Source organism: Alosa alosa, chromosome 18 (assembly GCF_017589495.1).
Source record: "Alosa alosa isolate M-15738 ecotype Scorff River chromosome 18, AALO_Geno_1.1, whole genome shotgun sequence".
Lineage (NCBI taxonomy): Eukaryota > Metazoa > Chordata > Actinopteri > Clupeiformes > Clupeidae > Alosa > Alosa alosa.
In genome coordinates this window covers 30504725-30524614 of record NC_063206.1, presented here as the reverse complement: position 1 = coordinate 30524614, position 19890 = coordinate 30504725, and the positions used below count along the sequence as shown (strand labels likewise).

The 19890-nt window shown below is 40.8% G+C and overlaps 1 protein-coding gene across 1 annotated transcript in view; it reads left to right on the top strand.

Annotated features, from left to right (window-relative positions):
- The first annotated feature begins 835 nt into the window (after positions 1 to 835).
- prdx3 (peroxiredoxin 3) overlaps positions 836 to 19890 on the top strand; it is a 43359-nt gene continuing 24304 nt past the window's right edge. Inside the window, exons 1-4 of the mRNA XM_048269139.1 lie at positions 836 to 964; positions 1383 to 1479; positions 2413 to 2554; positions 8011 to 8146. Of these exons, the coding sequence (XP_048125096.1) occupies positions 929 to 964; positions 1383 to 1479; positions 2413 to 2554; positions 8011 to 8146 (411 nt within the window). The 5' untranslated portion in view covers positions 836 to 928. The remainder of the gene's footprint in view (positions 965 to 1382; positions 1480 to 2412; positions 2555 to 8010; positions 8147 to 19890) is intronic.

Genomic DNA, 19890 nt, shown 5'->3' with positions numbered 1-19890 from the left:
GGTGGATAGAGGAGATATAACCATTAACATCTCTAATATGCTCTGATTCAATGGCTGTACTGCAGAGCTTTGAAAGTGGTGATTCAGTCAGAGAACACCTACTGATGGAAGAAATATATTGTTAAATATTAGAAGCCTAGGATTAATGGTTCAGTTTTGTTGGGTTCCAGCACATATTGGAATTAGAGGAAATGAAAAGGCAGATGGATTAGCTAAAAAGGCACTAAAAAATAAAAAAATAGAAATCAATGTTCCAATAGGGAAAGGAGAAGCAAAAACTAAAATTAAATCCGAAATAATGAAGAGATGGCAACAGGAATGGGACGCTGAACCTAAGGCTAGACACTATTACAATAATCAGAAAAACATTGGAGGAAAAAGAATGAATATGCAAAATAGAAAAGAAGAAATAGTGTACACAAGATTAAGAATGGGACACACAGGACTAAATTCAACACTTAAACTGATAGGAAAAAGTGATGGATTATGTATAGAGTGCCAAACACAGGAAGATGTGGGTCATGTTTTGTTTAGATGTGGGTGGTACAGAGAACAGAGACAAACTTGGCAAGAATTGGATGAGAACATAGATGATATTCTTGGGGAACAAGGAATGGAGATAGAATTAGAGCCTTATTTGCTTTCCTGAAAGACACTGAGTTAATGAAAAGAATTACATTTTTGTTTTGTTTTGATTGGTTGTTTATTTGTTGGTTTCTGTTTTGTTATTATTTATTATCTCTAGATTTATTTTACACCTTTCTGATTGAGTAGCCAAAAATTCCAATAGCATCCCTCTACACACTCCTGTACAGTAGGTGGCGGTATACAACAATTAAACGATGTAATCTGCCAATAAATGAAAGAAGAAGAAGTGTGAAATCACAATCTGACAGAATACTGTGCTTCACGCGCAACGTTTGATAGCATGGCATTTTACGCAGGAAGACTACTCGGCAGTGTGGTAATTAACTCAAATAGCTCCTTTTGAGTCAATGAAACAGTTTTTGGTTATAGTTTATTATTTTTGCTAGCATCAGTCTAAGGGCATACAGTAACTCTTACTATTTCATACGAAGATAATGCGAGAGCAAATTAAACCTCAAGCTTTCACTGTCTTGGATTTATAACGTTACGTTTGCACACGAAGCATTTAGGTTCACCGTTTGTATAACGTTAGCACGATTAGTTCCTTGGTAACGTTAGCTGGAATCTCGGTTAATGTAAAGTTGACTAACGTTAATGCCAAGCTGTGCTAGAGTTGTGTGTGACGTTTGTCGGGTTCATAGGCCTAGGACTACTGTCACCTTGACAGTATAATAGCCAACACCTGTGTCAATGCATGTTCTGAATCATCAGGGCGCATTTTCCTGTGTCTTTAGGTGAAGCGTATAGCAGCCAATGAGATTCGAGCAGCATCTTCAAGAACTGGAGTTGCTCTCGGGGTCTCGAAAACTCTCATGAACAACTTTTCAACGAGTAAGTTATTAACTTCCTAAACAGTGAAATGTGACCGGTAGCCTAGCCAACTAGTTTAGCCAACAACAGTCTGCCGTACAGCTACGGAGCCCCCGAAGGGACATTGTGGGATCTCTCTTTTTTTTTTTTTTTGATAAGCCTCCGATCCAGAAGTAACGGTAAAGGTGCTCTAAGCGATGCCACCCGTTTTTTAGGCTAAAACATTTTATGTCACTTACTGCGAACTTCACCTAACCAACCGCTAGCTGTCTGTGTCCTGAATACATTGTTAAAAAACGCGATCTCTGTGGACTTAACTGTCCACGGTAGACTCAAAACCAGCTGTCATGATTAAGCGATTCTATGCTCACATAGAGTGTGGTAAAGACTACCGTCATTTTGTATGTGTTGATTGGGGTTTGATGCCCCCCAATTTGGTGTCGCCATAAAGTGGGTGGCGGCCATGTTGGAAGTATGCAAAAGAGAACGTAATCAGAGACGGTTGTATTAAGGATCTTTGACGTAATGTAAACCCTATTAAGTCAGTTTCTGGTTAAGTATAACTTCTATATTAATAATACTTTCTTTGATAAAAATAGTATGTTACCACTACCACTCGGAAATGTACACAGGCTTGTACCTTAGCCTTTTTTTAATTTTTTGTTATTTTGCTTTTTTTGTTTTTTGCTTGAAATGAGAAATGTTGATTGTTGAATGATTATGAGTCACGTCATAGCTGGTCAGCCTAAGGCAGGGTCTAAAACTCTATACGGATTTTTCCAGACGTCGATTGGGAGAAATTAATGGAAAACTTACTTCCGGAAACTAAGCGTCTCTCATAGGAGGGGCGGGACTGTTGAACTCTTATGTTCTGTTGAACTATTATCCAGCAGGAAGTAAAAACAAACTAACTTTTTTCTTTGTTTATTTTGCCCTCTGTTCTACTCCATGAAGCCTGCGCTAAGTGGACACCTGCTGTTACGCAAAGTGCACCTCATTTCAAAGGCACTGCTGTCCACCATGGCGAGTTTAAAGAGATCAGCCTAGATGACTATAAAGGAAAATACCTTGTGCTTTTCTTCTACCCCCTAGATTTGTAAGTATTTTTGCTATAGTATTAGCATGTTTTTTCCCCCACACAATCTGTTGACCTCCAGAAATTCTTGCAATGGGGTCCTGGCCCCCAGATTGCAGACAGGTTGTGACATTGATTAACCCCTTTAGGCACCAGAGGGTTTTTTTTTTTCGAAACGTTCGATTTTGACATCTTCATTTCAAAAGGCTATATCTTAAAAGTGATAAGAGATAGAGACTTTCTGTAAATTAGAGAAATATTAAGGATGACCCAAAGTTTATGTAGAGATTAAATGTTTATATCTAATTGGCATATTATGATGTCATATGGTGGCGGCCATCTTGGATTATAGAATTTTCATGAAAAGTTGCATGTTTGAATGATAAAATGCACCACTTCTTTTCCCCCAAAATGTCCCTCACCTTCTGTATGCTATATTGGACAATACTGAATGCTCAGGTAAATAGTAAGTAGTAAACAAACTGTATAAATCATTACTAATAAATGGCAGAAACAAACCAAATGCATGTAGCGGTAGGCTGGCCTTTTGCTGTAGAGATTTTCCATTTACTACATACAGTAGGCACTCTGATTCCATGTATGGGGCACATATATATTATTCAGATGACACACAAACACAAGTAGACAAGACCTGTTTAGTTCAAAAGCTCACTTGCCATGGCAAGGCACATATCAGGAGTGAGATGACGAGACAAGACAAGAGACAATGTTAGTATTTGTTTTCTTTTTGTTGATGTTTTTTTTGTTTTTTTTTTTTTAGCTGACAGACACACATCACAAGGACATGAACTCACAAAAAAGAATATATGTCCTAAATGGTCAGGGAAATAGATAATCAACAGTGTAAATCATTACTAATAAATGGCTGACAATTTTTTTTTTTTTTATGTAGCAGGCCTTTTGCTGTAGAGATAATGACTATCCATATCCATATCCTATCCATACAGGGCCGGCATTCCCATCATCTTGTGATAGACTATACATGGCCTAATGGCTCTCCTGCCCGTGTCACCACCTCTGCTCCTGTTAGAGCAGCATGGCCAGATCTGCCCTCAAGCTCGGCGTCAGTGGAGAGAATTTTGCCTTCGGACTAGGCCTACTGTCATTCTCATTGCGACTCCCTACACTGCCTCTACGTTCCCCCCTAACTGTCCTATGAGCACTTCGACCTCGTCTAACATACCCAGTGGCATTAGATAAAGGCTCCACCACGTTACTGTCGCCGCGATTGCGGAGAGGCACACGTTCAGAAGACAGAAGCTAGCGTTATGGATATTAGGCTACCTCCAGCCTCGTTTGCCACACCACTAACACCCTGCTAACTTCCCGATGAACACTCCGAACCCGTGAAACATTATTCCCACCAGTGACATTGGGCAAACGATTCAACGTTTGTGCTTGGTGTAAGCTAAACTATGGAGTAAACTCTCACTTTGTCCAGCTGCATCATTGCAAGGCAGGGACGCATCTGAAGCCTCACTAAACGAATCACCGTCATTTTCTGAAGGCAGATATTCCCCTTCAGAATCAGGGTCCGCGAATAGAAGACCCAACACTCCATTTCAGGTAAACCTTTTTGATGTCATTAGACGATAATCTAATGCAAATACTCGCTGACGTTGACAATATCGCTTTGACAAAGTGGCTCACACGCACACTAGCTCCAGTAATTCACGCACTGATTCAATGCGCCTGTAGCTAGAAAGTTTTGTTTAAAGCATGTCGTTTTTTCGACTCGGGGATGACGTATGACATGTCTGCCATCTAGTGGAGTGGAGGTCGAACGAAATATGACACCCTATTTCACTAAATCGGCCGTTTTATTCAGTACCGCATCTTGTCGAGTAAACTCGACCGTGGCGCCTAGAGGGTTAACAGTTACTAACCACATGTGCCATCAGAACAAGAGGACCCCCTTGAACAACTGCTTCTTGCAAATTACTGACAGGACTTTCAAACACTTTGCACATGCATACATAACACTCAGTCACTTTAGAATTCAGTTCTATTTTCATACTTGAACGTTCATATTTTGTACTGATTTATAATTGCACTCTGTGCATGTTAAATGTTCTATACTAAATAAAACTGACTTGACAGTTTAATGGATGTTGATAGATAGTTTAATGGATGTTGATAGAAAGTTCAATTTATGTTGATAATTCAATGTATGTTGATAGGTAGATAGTTTAATGGATGTTGATCGGTAGATAGTTTAATGGATGTTGATAGACAGATAGTTTAATGGATGTTGATAGATAGTTTAATGGATGGATGAATGGTTTGAAGTAGATGATGGATAGAAAGGTGGATAGTAGGTAGCCTGGCTCCGCCCTCCTACGCACTTCCGCTTAATTTTAATTTCCCTTCAGTACTTCGTCTGGGATTTCGGTATATTCATGGGTTTTTTCAGGCCAAATTTTACCTGTCCAATCAGCGAACAGAGGGGGTGGCTGAGAACGATGACGTTGAGGTTGTGCGCTAGTTTGAGCATGACATACGTCACGACCAAGCGTTAGCGATTGGTTATGGCAGATCCAGAGTGGTTCTGGGCAGATCCAATAGTTTTAAACTTCAACAAAGTAATCGCCTTCAAGGAAGTTAACGCTTGGCAATGGAAAGAGGCCGGACTCTCTGTACATTATGAAATGTACGAGAGTGGTAGGACTAGGCTAGATAGTAGGTGCCTTGTATCAATATTAGCCTACTAGTTGAATGGAGAGAGAGACAAAGAGGGGGCATAGAAGTTGAGCAGTTGGAACAGGTGCATCTAAAGGTTTCTATGCAGTGCAGTTATATATATTATGCAGTTTCAGGTATTTTTGGCGACTCTAGAGCTCCCCGTAGAGTCCCGATGTATTTATGTTTTACTTTGCCATTGTAAGTGGCCTACTTCTCATGACTTCTCAATGGAAATGCTTTTGTTGTGGAGGCAAAGGACTTAAACTATCTCCAAGGAGCTATATCTACTGACATGGTAATGTTTTTACGATTCTCGCAAGATGTCTTCGGGTCGGCAATTCTTGAAGTTGCATTCAGGGCTCCAGACTGCGACCAAATGGTCGCATTTTGCGACCAAAATTTGAGAGTGTGCGACTGAATTTTACAACTAGTCTTACATGTGCGACCAGTAAATTTGAGCCTTTATTTACACGTTAAACGTGGAAGGGACGCATGAATGAATCCGGAATCTGTGGCAGGCCAATGAGTGTGAGAAGGATAGGGAATGGCCACTGTAAGTGGCTAATGTGTGTAGGGGGAAGGTCCTAGAGACAATAGAGTGCGCGTAAACGTCTGTAGGAAGGAGACAGATATCACAACCTGCTACGTGCATCTGAACAATGAGCAAGCGAATTATTGACTCGTTCTTCCAACCTGTGGCTAGTGTGCTAGTGCCAGAGTCTAGCAGGGGTGGCCAAACTACGGCCCGCCATGCACTTTAATCCGGTCTGCCAAGCATTTATTAGGTTATCACAGATCTGGCCTGCCACGCACATTAATCTGGCCTGCGGCATATTAGGTTATCATAGGCTGCTCGCTATTTTTTTTTCCCAGCGATAGACGACGTTGTGGTTAACTTTACTGAAAACTGCTTTACACTCTTCTTAGAGAACGTTTACAATGTCAATGTCAAACGGGATGTTACATAGAGATGATATTTTTTGTAATCTCCATTGCAGCAGATCTCATTTACGTTATGCAATTCCATTTAATTGGGAACACGTTTGAGCGTACACAAGAGCGAGAGAGAGAGCGCGGCAGGTTCCAGCTGGCTTGTGATTATTGATATCTCCTTTTATTAAGAAACGTTTAAAAGGAAATCACGAAGGCAACAGTAGTTCCCACTACTGACCATTTATAAACTGAGAGGGCACAGCACTAGCCATAGGCTATATTTAAGTGGAGCTAGCAAAAGAGTCTCAAAGTGGCAGTGCACAATTTCTACATAAATTAAACAGCATCAAATTAACAGTATTTCTTAAGAAATTAATTTTGCTACAACAAAATTGCTTTGTCATTATTATCATTTAAATGATACAACACTTTGTTGGCCCTTGAGCCAAAAAGTTTGGCCACCCCTGGTCTACAGTGTCACAGTCGGATGATGATTCACAGTCAGAGGTTTGTGTGGTGAAAAAGGCCCAAACCCACCATTTTCGGGAAGACTGGCTGCGAGAATTCAGCTGGTTGAGGTACTATAAGGAGACAAACTCCATGAACTGCGAATGTTGCAGTCGCTACCCCAGAACTGAGGGGAACACAAAGTTTGCCGACAATGCAGGCACTTTGCAGTTTAAACACAATACACTAGTTAAACACAATCTTAGCCTCAAGCAGAGAGTATGCTGTGATATGTTAAAGTGCACAATAAAATGTGACACTGAATTTGAAACGGCACATTGTAATTTCTGTAGCTATAGTAGTAGTAGCTTCTGTAGTATGTCAGAGTGAAACCAAGACATACTTACATACAAGACAGACAACAAACTAATAAATAAAAAGTAAAGAAGAAAATAAAATGAAAAAGAAAAATCATGTTAAATTAGTCCAATTTCCAACCGGCTGAAAATGTCCAAGGGCAATGATGACCCACGTGAAACTGCGCACAGCTGTGTGTTCACAACCGATGCAATGGCAACAAAGTTCTTTAACGTTACAACTGACCAACCCGGAGATTTCACTGGCAGTCTGGAGGGCACCGGAAGAACAGAACAGTCTGAAATCATGATGGGAGATCTTCTTGCTGATCAGCAGCTCGGTGGCTTCAGACAGTAACAGTTTGTTGCGTCATGGCTCCCGACGTCGCCATCAGAGCTCCCCACTTCAGCACTCAATCCAGACTCCAGGCACCCAACGTCAGATGCTAGTATGGCAGCTTGCAGGTCAGCCGCAGCTCGGTGGTTGTGGCAGCTGCAAATCTCTCGCAGTCTCAGCAATCTCTCGATGGATGAGAGACGGCCAGTCAAGGCAAGCTTATCAGCCCAATGGAGTAGCAGCTAATGTTAATGTTAGTTAACGTTAACGTTGGGTATCAGCAGACTTGTAATCAGAAAAAAGGACTAAGAATAACTCAAAAACTATGGAAATAACGTAAATAAAGTGGCAAGAAACCAAGTACAATGTTTTCAGCGATGTGAGAATCGCTGTAAAACATTGCTATTGCATTATTATTGTGGACCTGTCATGAACTATGAAGCTTGTGGGACATTAGCAACAGTAACCAGGGGGCTGGGCCAACTGCTCTGGGGTGCGTTTCCCAAAAGCATAGTTGCCAACCCATTGCCAACCAACTAAGTTGCTAACAGGTTAGCAACTATGCTTTTGGGAAACGCACCCCTTAAGAAAGGCCTGAAAAAGTCTGTCTGCTTGTTTTGGTGACACCTTGTGGCTGATTTTTAACTTAACAAAAATGTATTTGTGCTTGTTATTTACTATTCTTGACTTCTTTTTTATAGCACATTTGTTTGCCCAACTGAGATAATCTCCTTCAGTGACAAGGCCAATGAGTTCCATGACATCAACTGTGAGGTTGTTGGTGTATCTGTGGATTCCCATTTCACTCACCTAGCTTGGATCAATACTCCAAGAAAGGTACAGTCATTGCTTTAGGTGCTCAACCTTGTTTATGGCTAAACATTTAGTAGATGGATCATTCCGAGTTATCATCCATATTATCATTCTGTATTATGTTCAGGGTCAGTGTTTTTAAAAATCTAGCAGTGCAGTAGCAGTGCTTTGCCTCACTGAGTATATAGTTCCAAGTATGTATGCTTAGAAAATCGCTGTGTCATTTTGCACTGGCTTTTGTACACATTGTAATTATACTATTCACAACATGTAAATAGGAAAAGTCACTTTTACGAGCTATAGGCTTGGTTCCAACCACTGCAATGAGCTATGCTAACGGTGGGTGCGTCAGAGTGAGTTACTGTACACAGAGACAACAAGAATATGTATCATCTTATATAACTCTGGGGGAGTTTGCAAATAAGCTAATTTCTCAAAATGTTGGCATGTTCCTTTAAGCATAATAGCATACAGTGGGCGTTGCTTTCAAATGGCCACTTCAGTCGCACATTACGCGGCGTGAAGCTGCGTGAAGCTTTAGTACCACTTTCAGCCACTGTGCGTCAGTCTGCCACTGTACATCGCTCTGTCAGCCTGCCTGCCGCCCCTTCTGAAAAAGCAGGAGGCTACCATTAAACATAATTATTGCCGAGAGGAATCCCAGCCTACGAATTAATAACAAAATGCATGCATAATTAAACATTACCTCGATTTAGGCTACTTGGGTATGGCTTAAGGCTTGACTACACAGTGGTAACGAAAATCGAAATCTGCTTTTGATAGCCTACCGGTGCCGCTCCACAAAACAAAAAAATATCTTAATTTGCTGTCTACATTATTGTCAGTGTTGGGGGTAACGCAACTCAAACGCAAATCAAAACAGTGTCTTGTGTGGTAATTTAGCCAGTAGAGAAATAACTGTTCAGAATTAATCTGTAGCCTTCGGTAGGCTTCTGCAGAAAACATGTTGTTGGCGATTTAATACTATCTGGCGACGTTTTTAACAGGCTACACAATAGAGGCTTAGACAACTATGACCCACGTTTTGGTTTCGTAAATTAATTTGCCCTACTTCTTGACTGCAATGTAGTCAATTGACTGCTTGACATGTCATTTTTATTTTTCTGTACAATAAACAAATACATCTGCTTTATGCCGCAGAATTACATCATATTTGGCTGACTTCTGCAGACGCGCAAAAAAACACTGCCACTTCCCTCCCCATATTCCACTGATCACACATCAGACATCAGGGGTGCGTTTCCCAAAAGCTAACTACGCTTAACCCAGATTCGAACTCTTGGACAGGGGACTGATAACTGCTGCATAACGGCGGCTGTCATCAGCCGACCTTAACGCACTGCGCCACAGAATTGACGGCGTGGGTGAATAGGGGATAAATAACAATAGAGTACACAACTGTTTCAACAGCACATTTAAATGATGTGTTAAACGTTAATTCAAAGCAATGGTTAATTTACAAGGTCAGCCTATATGAACTAGGGATGCACGATATATCGGCGGCCGATATATATTATTGTGAATTTTTTTTTTTTTTTTTTTTAAGTCCTAAGGTAGGCCTACATAAGGTCCGTCTGGCTACACTGAGCTACTTGAGCTTGGTTGGCTATACTTTTTCCTCAATATAAGGTCAGCGGTGTGAATGTATTTCACCACTCTAACAAAATCTGTGGATATGCGTTCATTTGCGAATCTGCATCTCAAAATCCTCTCGTGAATGATCCGCCATTTAACCTTACCAGAGCGGAGCTTAGCCCTATCTAGAGCCGTCTTGTGCTGGTGTGTTTGCACTTTACCGCGCTGGTCGGGGAAACAAATAAACAAACTCATTAGTGGGGCGAGTACATAAGTAGGCCTAGTTCTAAGTTGTGTTTTAGTATTATATTTGCATTACTTTAGCTTGGGTTTTGTATTATTACCTAGAAATATGCTAACCTTGCATGCTTCAGTTCCAGACAGGTCATCATAATAAGTTATTAAAACCTTTGGGGCTAACCCCTTTCATTTCTGCTGCAGCAGGTTGTGCGCAACAGAGTAGACGGACATAAGATACAGTCTGAGGAGTTGCAGCTTTATTCAGTTACTCGCATTTGAAACTAAACCTAAGTTTCCCTCACAAACTCTGATTTGGTCGCTATACTGTAGCTTATTCCAAGCTGAGCCGTTTATGAGCGTTTAGTCCTAAATGAAAACGATTCAAACTCTCTAGCCACTCACTCGCAATTCACTGACGTCAGGTTCACTTAAAGGAGCCACACATACTGTAGGGCTAGGCTACTGTTATGTTGTTGACTGCCGTACTATTGAGGGCTATTATGAGTTCTGTCCATCATTTGGTGGTAGGTAAAATTACTACAATAAAATTATGCTTATTAAATGCAAATCACTTTTCACAATTTTTTTTCAAGTGTAATATTATCAGTTATCGTATCGGTATCGGCCACAACAAACCAATAAATATCGGTTATCGTTATTGGCCCTAAAATTCCATATCGGTGCATCTCTAATATGAACCAATGAATTAAAGGAATTATCCGGAGTAAAATGCACTTTGGATCAATTTACGGATGATTGGGAGTACATACGTTGAGTCCGTACTTTCCCCTAAAGATGCTAGCTGCAGCAGCAACATTTACGGAAAGGTACTGGCTTGATGAAATTCATTCTGGACTCTATCCGACCACATAAAGACCTCAGGATACTTCGGTTTGGCTTTAGGGACCCTCTACTCACTACCACGTAAGTGTAATGTTGTTTGGAACTGTAGAAGAGGTATAAAAATAGCGTTTTGTAGCAGCGAAATGACATGCCCTGGTCACTAACAGGCTAACGAGTTTTGACTAAAAACGGTAAAATCGAACTTTCTCAAAACACATCCGAATTACATGATTTTGATGTCAACTCAAGGTATGTACTCCCAATCATCCGTAAATTCATCTAAAGTGCATTTTACTCCGGATAATTCCTTTAACTTGATCACCCTGTGAAAACAGATTTCACGGATTAAACTAAGGTAGTCCATCATTAAGTCTCTGTTACTGTATGTGCAGGTGTGCCCGTCACGTGCTACTAAACATCATTAACCACCTTAGTCCAGACTACTGAAGTTTGGAAACTATCATGGTCCAAACTTACAAGTACTATGTAAGTACGACAGTTTTGGGAAACAGTCGTAACTTACATGTTGGTTAGTTGAACGATGCATCGTACCACGTTAGTAAAAATCTAACCTCCGTAGTTGTATGGGAAACGCACCCGTTTATTTTATTTTATGAAGCCTATAGGCTACAGTAGATCACCTGCCACATTCTCACTTGTAATAGAAAGATGCAATAGCCATTGGTCAAGTATTGAGTATAAACCAATTAAAATAGTAGCCTATACAAAAAGTACTTCATACTATCATAAAAATTCGTTAAAACGAATAGCAATTTGCAATTTGACAAAACACTGGATTAAATATCGTAGGCACAGGAGAAAACTTGTACATTCATTGGCCCGTGGGAAGATCACATGCCAGTTGCCTCTCCTTTCAGTGCTATGACTCTGTTGATGACTTTGTCCAGGCCTCAGGCCCCTCCTCCTCCTGGACAATAGGCCAGAGGTGGAAAGGTGAGTTGTTGGGGGCAGGGCCGGATTAACAATTCATAGAAACACACACACACACACACAATGACACAGAGCATTTCCAATTCAAAAGGGAAAGCCCTGCTCATTGCAAAATGCAGAATGCAGAACCTTTAAAGGTAAACAGGCCTATAACTTGACTAAAACCGTACAAAACTGGAGGTACACCTGTTATCTGAGCAGTCTGTATGTCCTCATTTTGCGAATGTGAGGACGATATAAGCCTGTTGCATTTCGATGTCAGTCACGCATAATGTTTGAAATTATGAAAAATGTCCCTCTTCTACTGCACTTTTACCCCCATTTCTTACATCCAGTAACTATATGCATGTGACAATAAACTTCCTTGTATCCTTGAAAACCACTGGCTCGTAATCCCAATAATTTAACACACGACAGTTGGATACTTCATCATGTTCCCATGCCTACATTTTGGTGAGTAGCATAGAGATCGTTAAAACAATAAAGTATGGCTCTTTGTTTGGGACATCGAAAACGTATATATTTTTTTTTAATAGGGTAGACTACCGTCGGAGATGCTGACTTGCAAAGGCCTTGGGATAACACGTTATCTCCACTATCATCAGTCAATGCCCCCTTGATCAAAGTGGGGAATGAAAGAAAAAGTTTGAGAACCACTGGCTTAACAAGTTACCTGCAGTCCAGAACACACAGAATATTGCAACAGAAAGTTGCCTTTATAATCAACTACTATTTGTTCCAACAGCATTCAAACAAAGCCTTTATAATATTGAAAAAAAAAATATTCCATAAGAAGTAAGAGTAAGAATAAAATACTGTTACGGTAGTAACTGTACCACATTATCCCAAGCTTCAAAGAGCTCCCCACGTCTGTGACAGGCAGATGTGACACCGCTAAATTCTCAGCTTGTTTATACCCCACACTGAACGCTAGGCCCATCACTGTGGGGTGCAGTAGCCTACTCTCTGGGATTTAAGTCAAGCAATATAACCATACAAATGTTTCAAAATTAGTAATTTTGGCTTTGTCTGAACTGGCCATTGTAGGCTATGTAAAAAAATAAACAAGTAGGCCTATCCCCTATTCAATGATATCGGCAAATGTTTGTTTTCCAAAGTAAGAATTTCACTTCACCATGCACCTTCGACAATGAATAGCCCATTACACTTATGTTACTGTTAAACGTAGGCCTAACTGGTATCATTACAAACATTATTCTGTGTCCTAAAAACTGGCATTTTATGGCATTGTGTCAGGTAAGGTCGTTGCAAAATCTAGAGAAATGTGTGAGGTGGTCAGCGGGGGACAATTGAGACACACATTGGATTGTGTTATTACTTGAACATTCCACACTATCCACAGCTGTGGTATCGGGGGCAGGAGGATTACTGTTAGCGCACGCTTTATATAAAATTCTTTAACAGAAGGCCTGTCTCGAATGCAGGCTTTCCCAAAATAAAGGCCTGTGGTTTGCGCAGCCTACAGTAAGTAGGTTAAATAACAGACCCGCCACAATGTGCGGTATGATGATTTTTTTTCGAGCAAGATGTTTTGGTGCCCTCTGGCACTGCATGTTCTTAAATAACAATGATCATCAGTAGCCTATTATTCGACCATTATTTTGTGTAAATGGCCTATGCATTGGGTTAGACACCAGGGGCCATATTCACAAAACCTTCTATCTTACCACTAGGAGTAGGCTACTCCTAAATAGCAATAAAATATTTTAGCTAGGAGTTTCTCTTGTTAAGTTATTCACAAAGCCTTTCAGACCTACTCTTAGTAAGGAAAAATGACCACTCCTGAACAGATTCTGGAGCGGAGCGCTCTAGAATCTTTGACTAAGAGTGAGTGAGTCTTCGTTGCTATGGATGACATTATTACTCATGCACGAGCTTGACTGAAGTGACCACCTTGATTGGCTGATGATTGTAACGCAGGAATGATTCCAAACACCTCCCTTACGATGATGAGTGGCAGGTGGCAGGTCTGAGAATGCGTGCGCAACACAAGGACAGAAGATGATGAATAACTGAATAAAAAGGCCTAGCCTAAATTAATCAAGAGTAAGGCAAAACAAATAGCCTAGTAGCCTAATGAAACATACTGATGTAGTATCTTTGTAACATTATTAAATTAATCTGTTACTATGCCTATGCCCATGTTTGCAAAAGAGAACATTTTAATTTGATTCACAATAATGTTACATTTAATTTACATGTTGACAATGAGTAGCCTAGTTTTGGTTGTTGTTGGTGGCGTTATTGCATGTTAGTTATGCCTACAATGCAAAATTGCTTCCTCACGATTGGAAGCTTCTGTAGCCGCATAGGATTTCAAAACATGGCGAAATGCCACAAAACCGGTTTGTGAATAGGTCTGTGAGTTAGGAGTCCTCTCGACTTCTTTTAAGCTGTCACAGAGGTGGGGAAGGTGTGATTTGTTGGGGGCAGGGCCGGGTTAACTGGGCACAAATGTCTGATGGCCCCCCCTGCCCCCCAGCCAACGTGAATCGGGCGGTCAGTTAATAGGCCTATATCGTGAAGATTTTTCTTGCCATCTAAGGCACGAGCGTATCTGTGAGGCCAAGCCTCACCAAGTAGCCCATTTGTTTACAACTAACATTACATTTAATTAAACTGCTTATAGGCTATGCCGAAATAGCTTATAGGCTATGCCAAAATAGTTTATAGGCTATGCCGAAATTCAACATTTTGAATATTAGTGTCGGGTTAATTAGGACATTTTCTCAAAGTAGCCTTATGGCTGAAAGCTGCTTGGAATCCCCCCCCCGTCAAGCAATATAACAATACAAACGCACGGCCTGCACTCATTGTTTCAAAATGAGTAATTTCGGCTTTGTCGGAACTGAAGAGCTGTGGACGGCACGGCAGGGCATGCCCAATGAAAATAAATTAACACAACACAAACCCCGCTTCTCTCGCGTCAGTCACTGAAATGAACGCAACACAGAACCCGCTTCTCTCACGGCACTGACCGTAGCCTAGAATAAATGCATGGGGAAAAACACTTCCCCATGACAAAGACATCGTAATATTTACAAAGTTAATATTTTGTCACTAGCAACATACATCTGTCCTTTGTCGCATGTTGCATGTATAGCTCTGAACAAAACCGTTCAAGAGTTATTTAAGCGGGACGAATGAAACATCCTACAGCTTATCATGAATGGTACTTCAAGTATGTGTTATTTTAGATAGATTGCTGCTGGGCTATATGTTTTGGTTCATGTCTGTTAACAACTCATTGCCGTCCTCGCGGTTGCATCCATCCGCCCTTCTATGAATTGAAAAAGACGTAGGCTACCTGCAAGCTGGCCTATGATTTCATTGCTGAGTTTGCGGCAAAAAGCAAGAAGATGTTTTTTTTCTGAGTCAGGATATGGCGAGTCAATGTCATTTATTTGTCCAATGGTAGCCTACAGACCAGTGTCCATAGTGCACAATGTATCAATAGTTTGAATGTCGTGTGTTTCAACTCATTGACATAGCGTTCAGCATGATTCATGCCCAATTAATTCTCCTTGTTAAAGTGTTTGGTTTCGTGATAGCCTATAATAAACAGCTTATGGCCAAATATGTGACTCAGCTAATGTTATAGGCTATAAAATTTCCCCTCTTAAAGACAAGCTGGTGTAGCCTTTAGCCTACTATTAAAATGCACTGTCAATAGGCTATCGCATGATTTAATGCAAGGAGAAAGGAGTGGTAGCATGGTGTCTGGGACAACTCTGGGACCGTAGAAAAAATGGCAAAGCAAATTTCAAAATAGGTACTTTTTTCCTAAACTGTTCACATGGAAATCTAAATGTATCTTTCTCGTCTGAATAAAATTATACAAAATTTGATCTGGCGTAATGGGCAGCTGGCAAAAGAAGCGTTAGCCAGCTGATCTGTAAAGAAGCGGTTTTGTACACGCAGCCTCACAACACTGTTTTGGCTACCGCTCTTCAAATCACTGTAGGCTACAATGTTATTTTTGGTACAAATATAGTAATGAGCCAAATGAGCTGGATGCTTGCGTTTCCTTAGGAATCCGCCGTATTGGTTAAATGAATATTAAGTGACTCATAGGCCGACACAAAAATAGGGCACGGGCGGTAGCCTAATGGGTCACTTTCCGATATAGAGGTTAACTTGCCTAACTAGCAGGCAGGTAAATGGCATTTATTTTCATGACATTGTTAACATTTTTGACTGATAGTGTAGTGAAGGTTAGGCTACACTGGTGTTAAAAAAAAAAACGACATGACGGTCCTCTCTGACTAAAACGCTGCGTGTTTTCTTTCAGTGACACACACGTCGTCACCAATATCATGCTGAGAAAAATAGCCTACTGCAACTGCGATTTGACAAAACGATAGTGTTGTAAAGTAGCCTATAACAATGAAAACAGTTATTTAAGTTAGCTTTTGACATTTCGCTGATGGGCGAAATCTGATGGGCCTCGCACCTCGGTGAATGAAGCTTTTCTAAGTCGAATAGGCTATTATTTGCGCACCTCCATGTCACAGGAGAGACTAGTGGGCTCGCCCTTCTATGAAATGAGAAGACGTAGGCTACCTGCAAGCTGGCCTATAATTTCATTGCTGAGTTTGCGGCACAGTAAGCAAGATGTTTTTTTTCTTAGTCAGCATATGTCGAGTCAATGTCATTTATTTGTCCAATGTTAGCCTACAGATCAGTTTCCAATAGTTATCAATAGTTTGAATGTCGTGTGTGTTTCTGCTCATTGACAAATAGCGTTCAGCACAATGATTCATGCCCAATTAATTCCCCCTGTTAAAGTGTTTGCCTTTGTTACACTAGTTTGGTTTCATAATAATAATAATAAAGCTTTATTTGTATAGCACCTTTCATACACAGAATGCAGCTCAAAGTGCTTTACATTTGAAGCATGTAACACAATAATAGTCAGTCAGTCATTATCAATCACTTTTCTTTGCTGTTTATGTTATACTCAGCAACATATCAAAAATATAGAAAATGACGTCATAAGACTGGCAGCCTTAACCCTCTTACCCCCCACAAGCACGCCATATGGCAACTGTGGCAAGGAAAAACTCCCATATTCCAGAAAGAAACCTTGAGCAGAACCTGACTTAATAGGGGAGCCCATCTGCTTCTGGCTGGCTAAGCCCTCAATAGTAGCAGATGTAGAATAATCTGAAAATGTAGTCTACAGGATAAGATGAGTTAACTAAAAGCTTTCCTGTACAGGTATGTTTTCAGATCTTTTTTAAAATATTTACTGAACTTCGCCTGCTTGATGTACAGAGGCAGGGTGTTCCATAGTTTGGGGGCATAATGGATAAACGCAGCTTCTCCACTTTGTTTGTGGAGCACTTTGGGTACGATTAAAAGATTAGAATTGGATGATCTAAGTTTCCTTTGTGGTTGATAAGATATTAAAAGCTCAGAGATATATGAAGGTGCTATGCCATTCAGAGCTTTGTAAGTAATTAACATAACCTTAAAATCAATTCTATAGGAAATAGGGAGCCAGTGCAGTTCAGCCAACACAGGGGTGATGTGTTCTCTCTTCTTAGTCTTAGTTAAAAGTCTAGCCGCAGAGTTCTGTATGAGTGCCAATTTCTTCATGATGTAGCCTATGATAAACGACTTGTATTTTGGCCAAATATGTGACTCAGATAATGTTATAGGCTATACAATTTCCCCTCTTAAAGACAAGCTGGTGTAGCCTTTAGCCTGGGCTAAAATGCACCGTCAGTAGGCTACGTGTAAAGTAGGCTATCGCATGATTTCATGCACGTAAGTGAAAAGGGCCTCGCACCTGTCAAGTTCGCACAGGGCCTCGCACCCCCTTGCGACGGCCCTGCAGCTCCTCCTAAGACGGGGACAAAAGTTAAAATACAGTATGTGATAAACCCAGAAAAAGTTGACAGGTAGGCAATGTTTCAGTCCCGGTGATTATTTATGAAATTGTGCAAACGATAAGCCTTTTCAAGGCATTTTAAGGAAAGAGTGGTAGCATGCAAGCTCCCAATTTGACCCAGAACAGAAGGCATCAATAAATTGAAGGGGAGGGTCATGCGTTTTTTCTCAATCACTTTGGAGGGTCATAGAAAAATGTCTTGCTGGCGAGGGAGGGTCACATCTTTTTTGACTAATGCTTCCAAAACTCCTCCGGTAGCCCCTTAAATAAATAACGAACAGCATATAGGTAAAGCTGCTGAAGCTGAACATTATCCAAAACTCCATTTCTCAGACGAGCATCAATTTGGGAGCTTGCTACCACACTTTCCTTCTCGCACAGTTTCACAAATAATCACAGGGACCGAAGAGTACCGTATTTTCCAGACTATAAGTCGCTCCGGAGTATAAGTAGCATCAGTCAAAAAATGCGTCATGAACAGGAAAAAAACATATAAGTCGCACCGGACTTATCCACAAAATCCAAAACCAAAAACGGACAATTTAACTAGGCTATTGAGGCCAAAAAGATTCATGTTAATGAAGATGAAGGAGTGAAGGCAGCCAAGAGTGCCGGAAGGCAATTGTAAAGCAATTTAGGCTACAAAAGATTCACTGAAAGAAAATGCTGATGTGGTACACCAAAATTTAGCTAAAATGTGGAGAATGCAATGCAATCAAGCATTTTGGGCACAAGCCGGCAGCAGATTAAATGCTCGAGAGAGAGAAAAGATGCAGTTTTAAAAGGACGTGACCGAAGCTGAGGCAAGCCAGGCATCAGAGTAGGCCTATAGGCCCGACAGTAATCATAAAGCAATTTACAAAAGATTCACTGAACAAAAATGCTAAAAATGTGGAGAGTGCAATACAATAAAGCATTATGGGGGATGTGGAGAAACAAGCCGGCAGCAGTGGAAATTTTCGGGAGGCTACCTCCCAGAATGAGAGAGAAAAAGATGCACGTTTTAAAATAACATGCAGAGGAAGGAGTGAATGGCTGCCAGCTGAGGCGGCCGAGCGATAAAGAAGGCTGCCAACTAGGGCCCGACGCTAATTGTAAAGCAATTTATAAAAGATTAACGGAACAAAAATGCTGATGTGGTACATGAAAATGTAGGTAAAAATACAATCAAGCATTTTGGACAATATATTGGCACAAGCTGGCAGCAGAGCAAATGCTCGACAGGCCACCTCCGAGAGAGCAAGAGAAAAAAAGTTGCGCATTAAAACCAGGGCCTAAATTTCAGAGCGGGTATAAGTTATTAAGTATTGCGCATAATAATAAAAGTCTCGCAACTCTAGCCATCATAATGCGAGAAATTCCCGCACACATTTTACAGCGCTGTCTGATAACGTTAATCTAATAATGGAGCGGCCTGAATGCGGGACTATTGACTGGACGGACCAACTCTCTTCAATTGAACGTAGCCCCATGCAGAGACACACGCATGCGCAGGACCACTTTGCGGGTTCCTCTCTCTCTCAGCAGGATTTGGCACTGCTGAAGTCAAATTATAGCCTAGTGCTTCTATATCAACCGCTATCGACAGGACAGGAAAACAAAAGTTTGCGATCAGGAACCGTCAGGAATTTTGAAAAAACAGAAGCATGACAGCCTATAACGCGAAAGAACATAGATGTGTTCTCCATTTGAGGAACGTTATAATTGATTGCGGATGTGAACAGACAGCTACAGACACTGAGCGCATAGTAGGCCTACTTTCACTTTCTAGTGTGTGCGCATTCATTACGTGAAAGATGATTTGTAGTGAAACCGCGATCAAATATTAGACTACATATATGGCAGTAAGTTTTGTTTTCAAATGTTTCCATGCATGTCTAGATAACGGGTGAGGAATGTTTAAGAGACAGACTATCGTACATTTATTTAGGCTGAGCAAAGCACAGCACCTTTATTTGGGGCGGGCTTGTATTCGAGGCAGCTAGGCCTTTATTTCTTACGTGGTGCGTTTTATTGTGAGACATCGACATAGTGTGATTTTTGCGTGGTGAGTTTTATTGTGAGACATAGACATTTAAGAAATAGACCTACTTTTCGTTTGGAGCCGCATACCGGTAGGCTATCAAAAGCAGAAGATGTTCGATTTGGGATTTAATTTACGTTTGGACTGTTTGATTATATTGCTAAATATCGGGACTGATGACCACTGAAATCTGTGGGG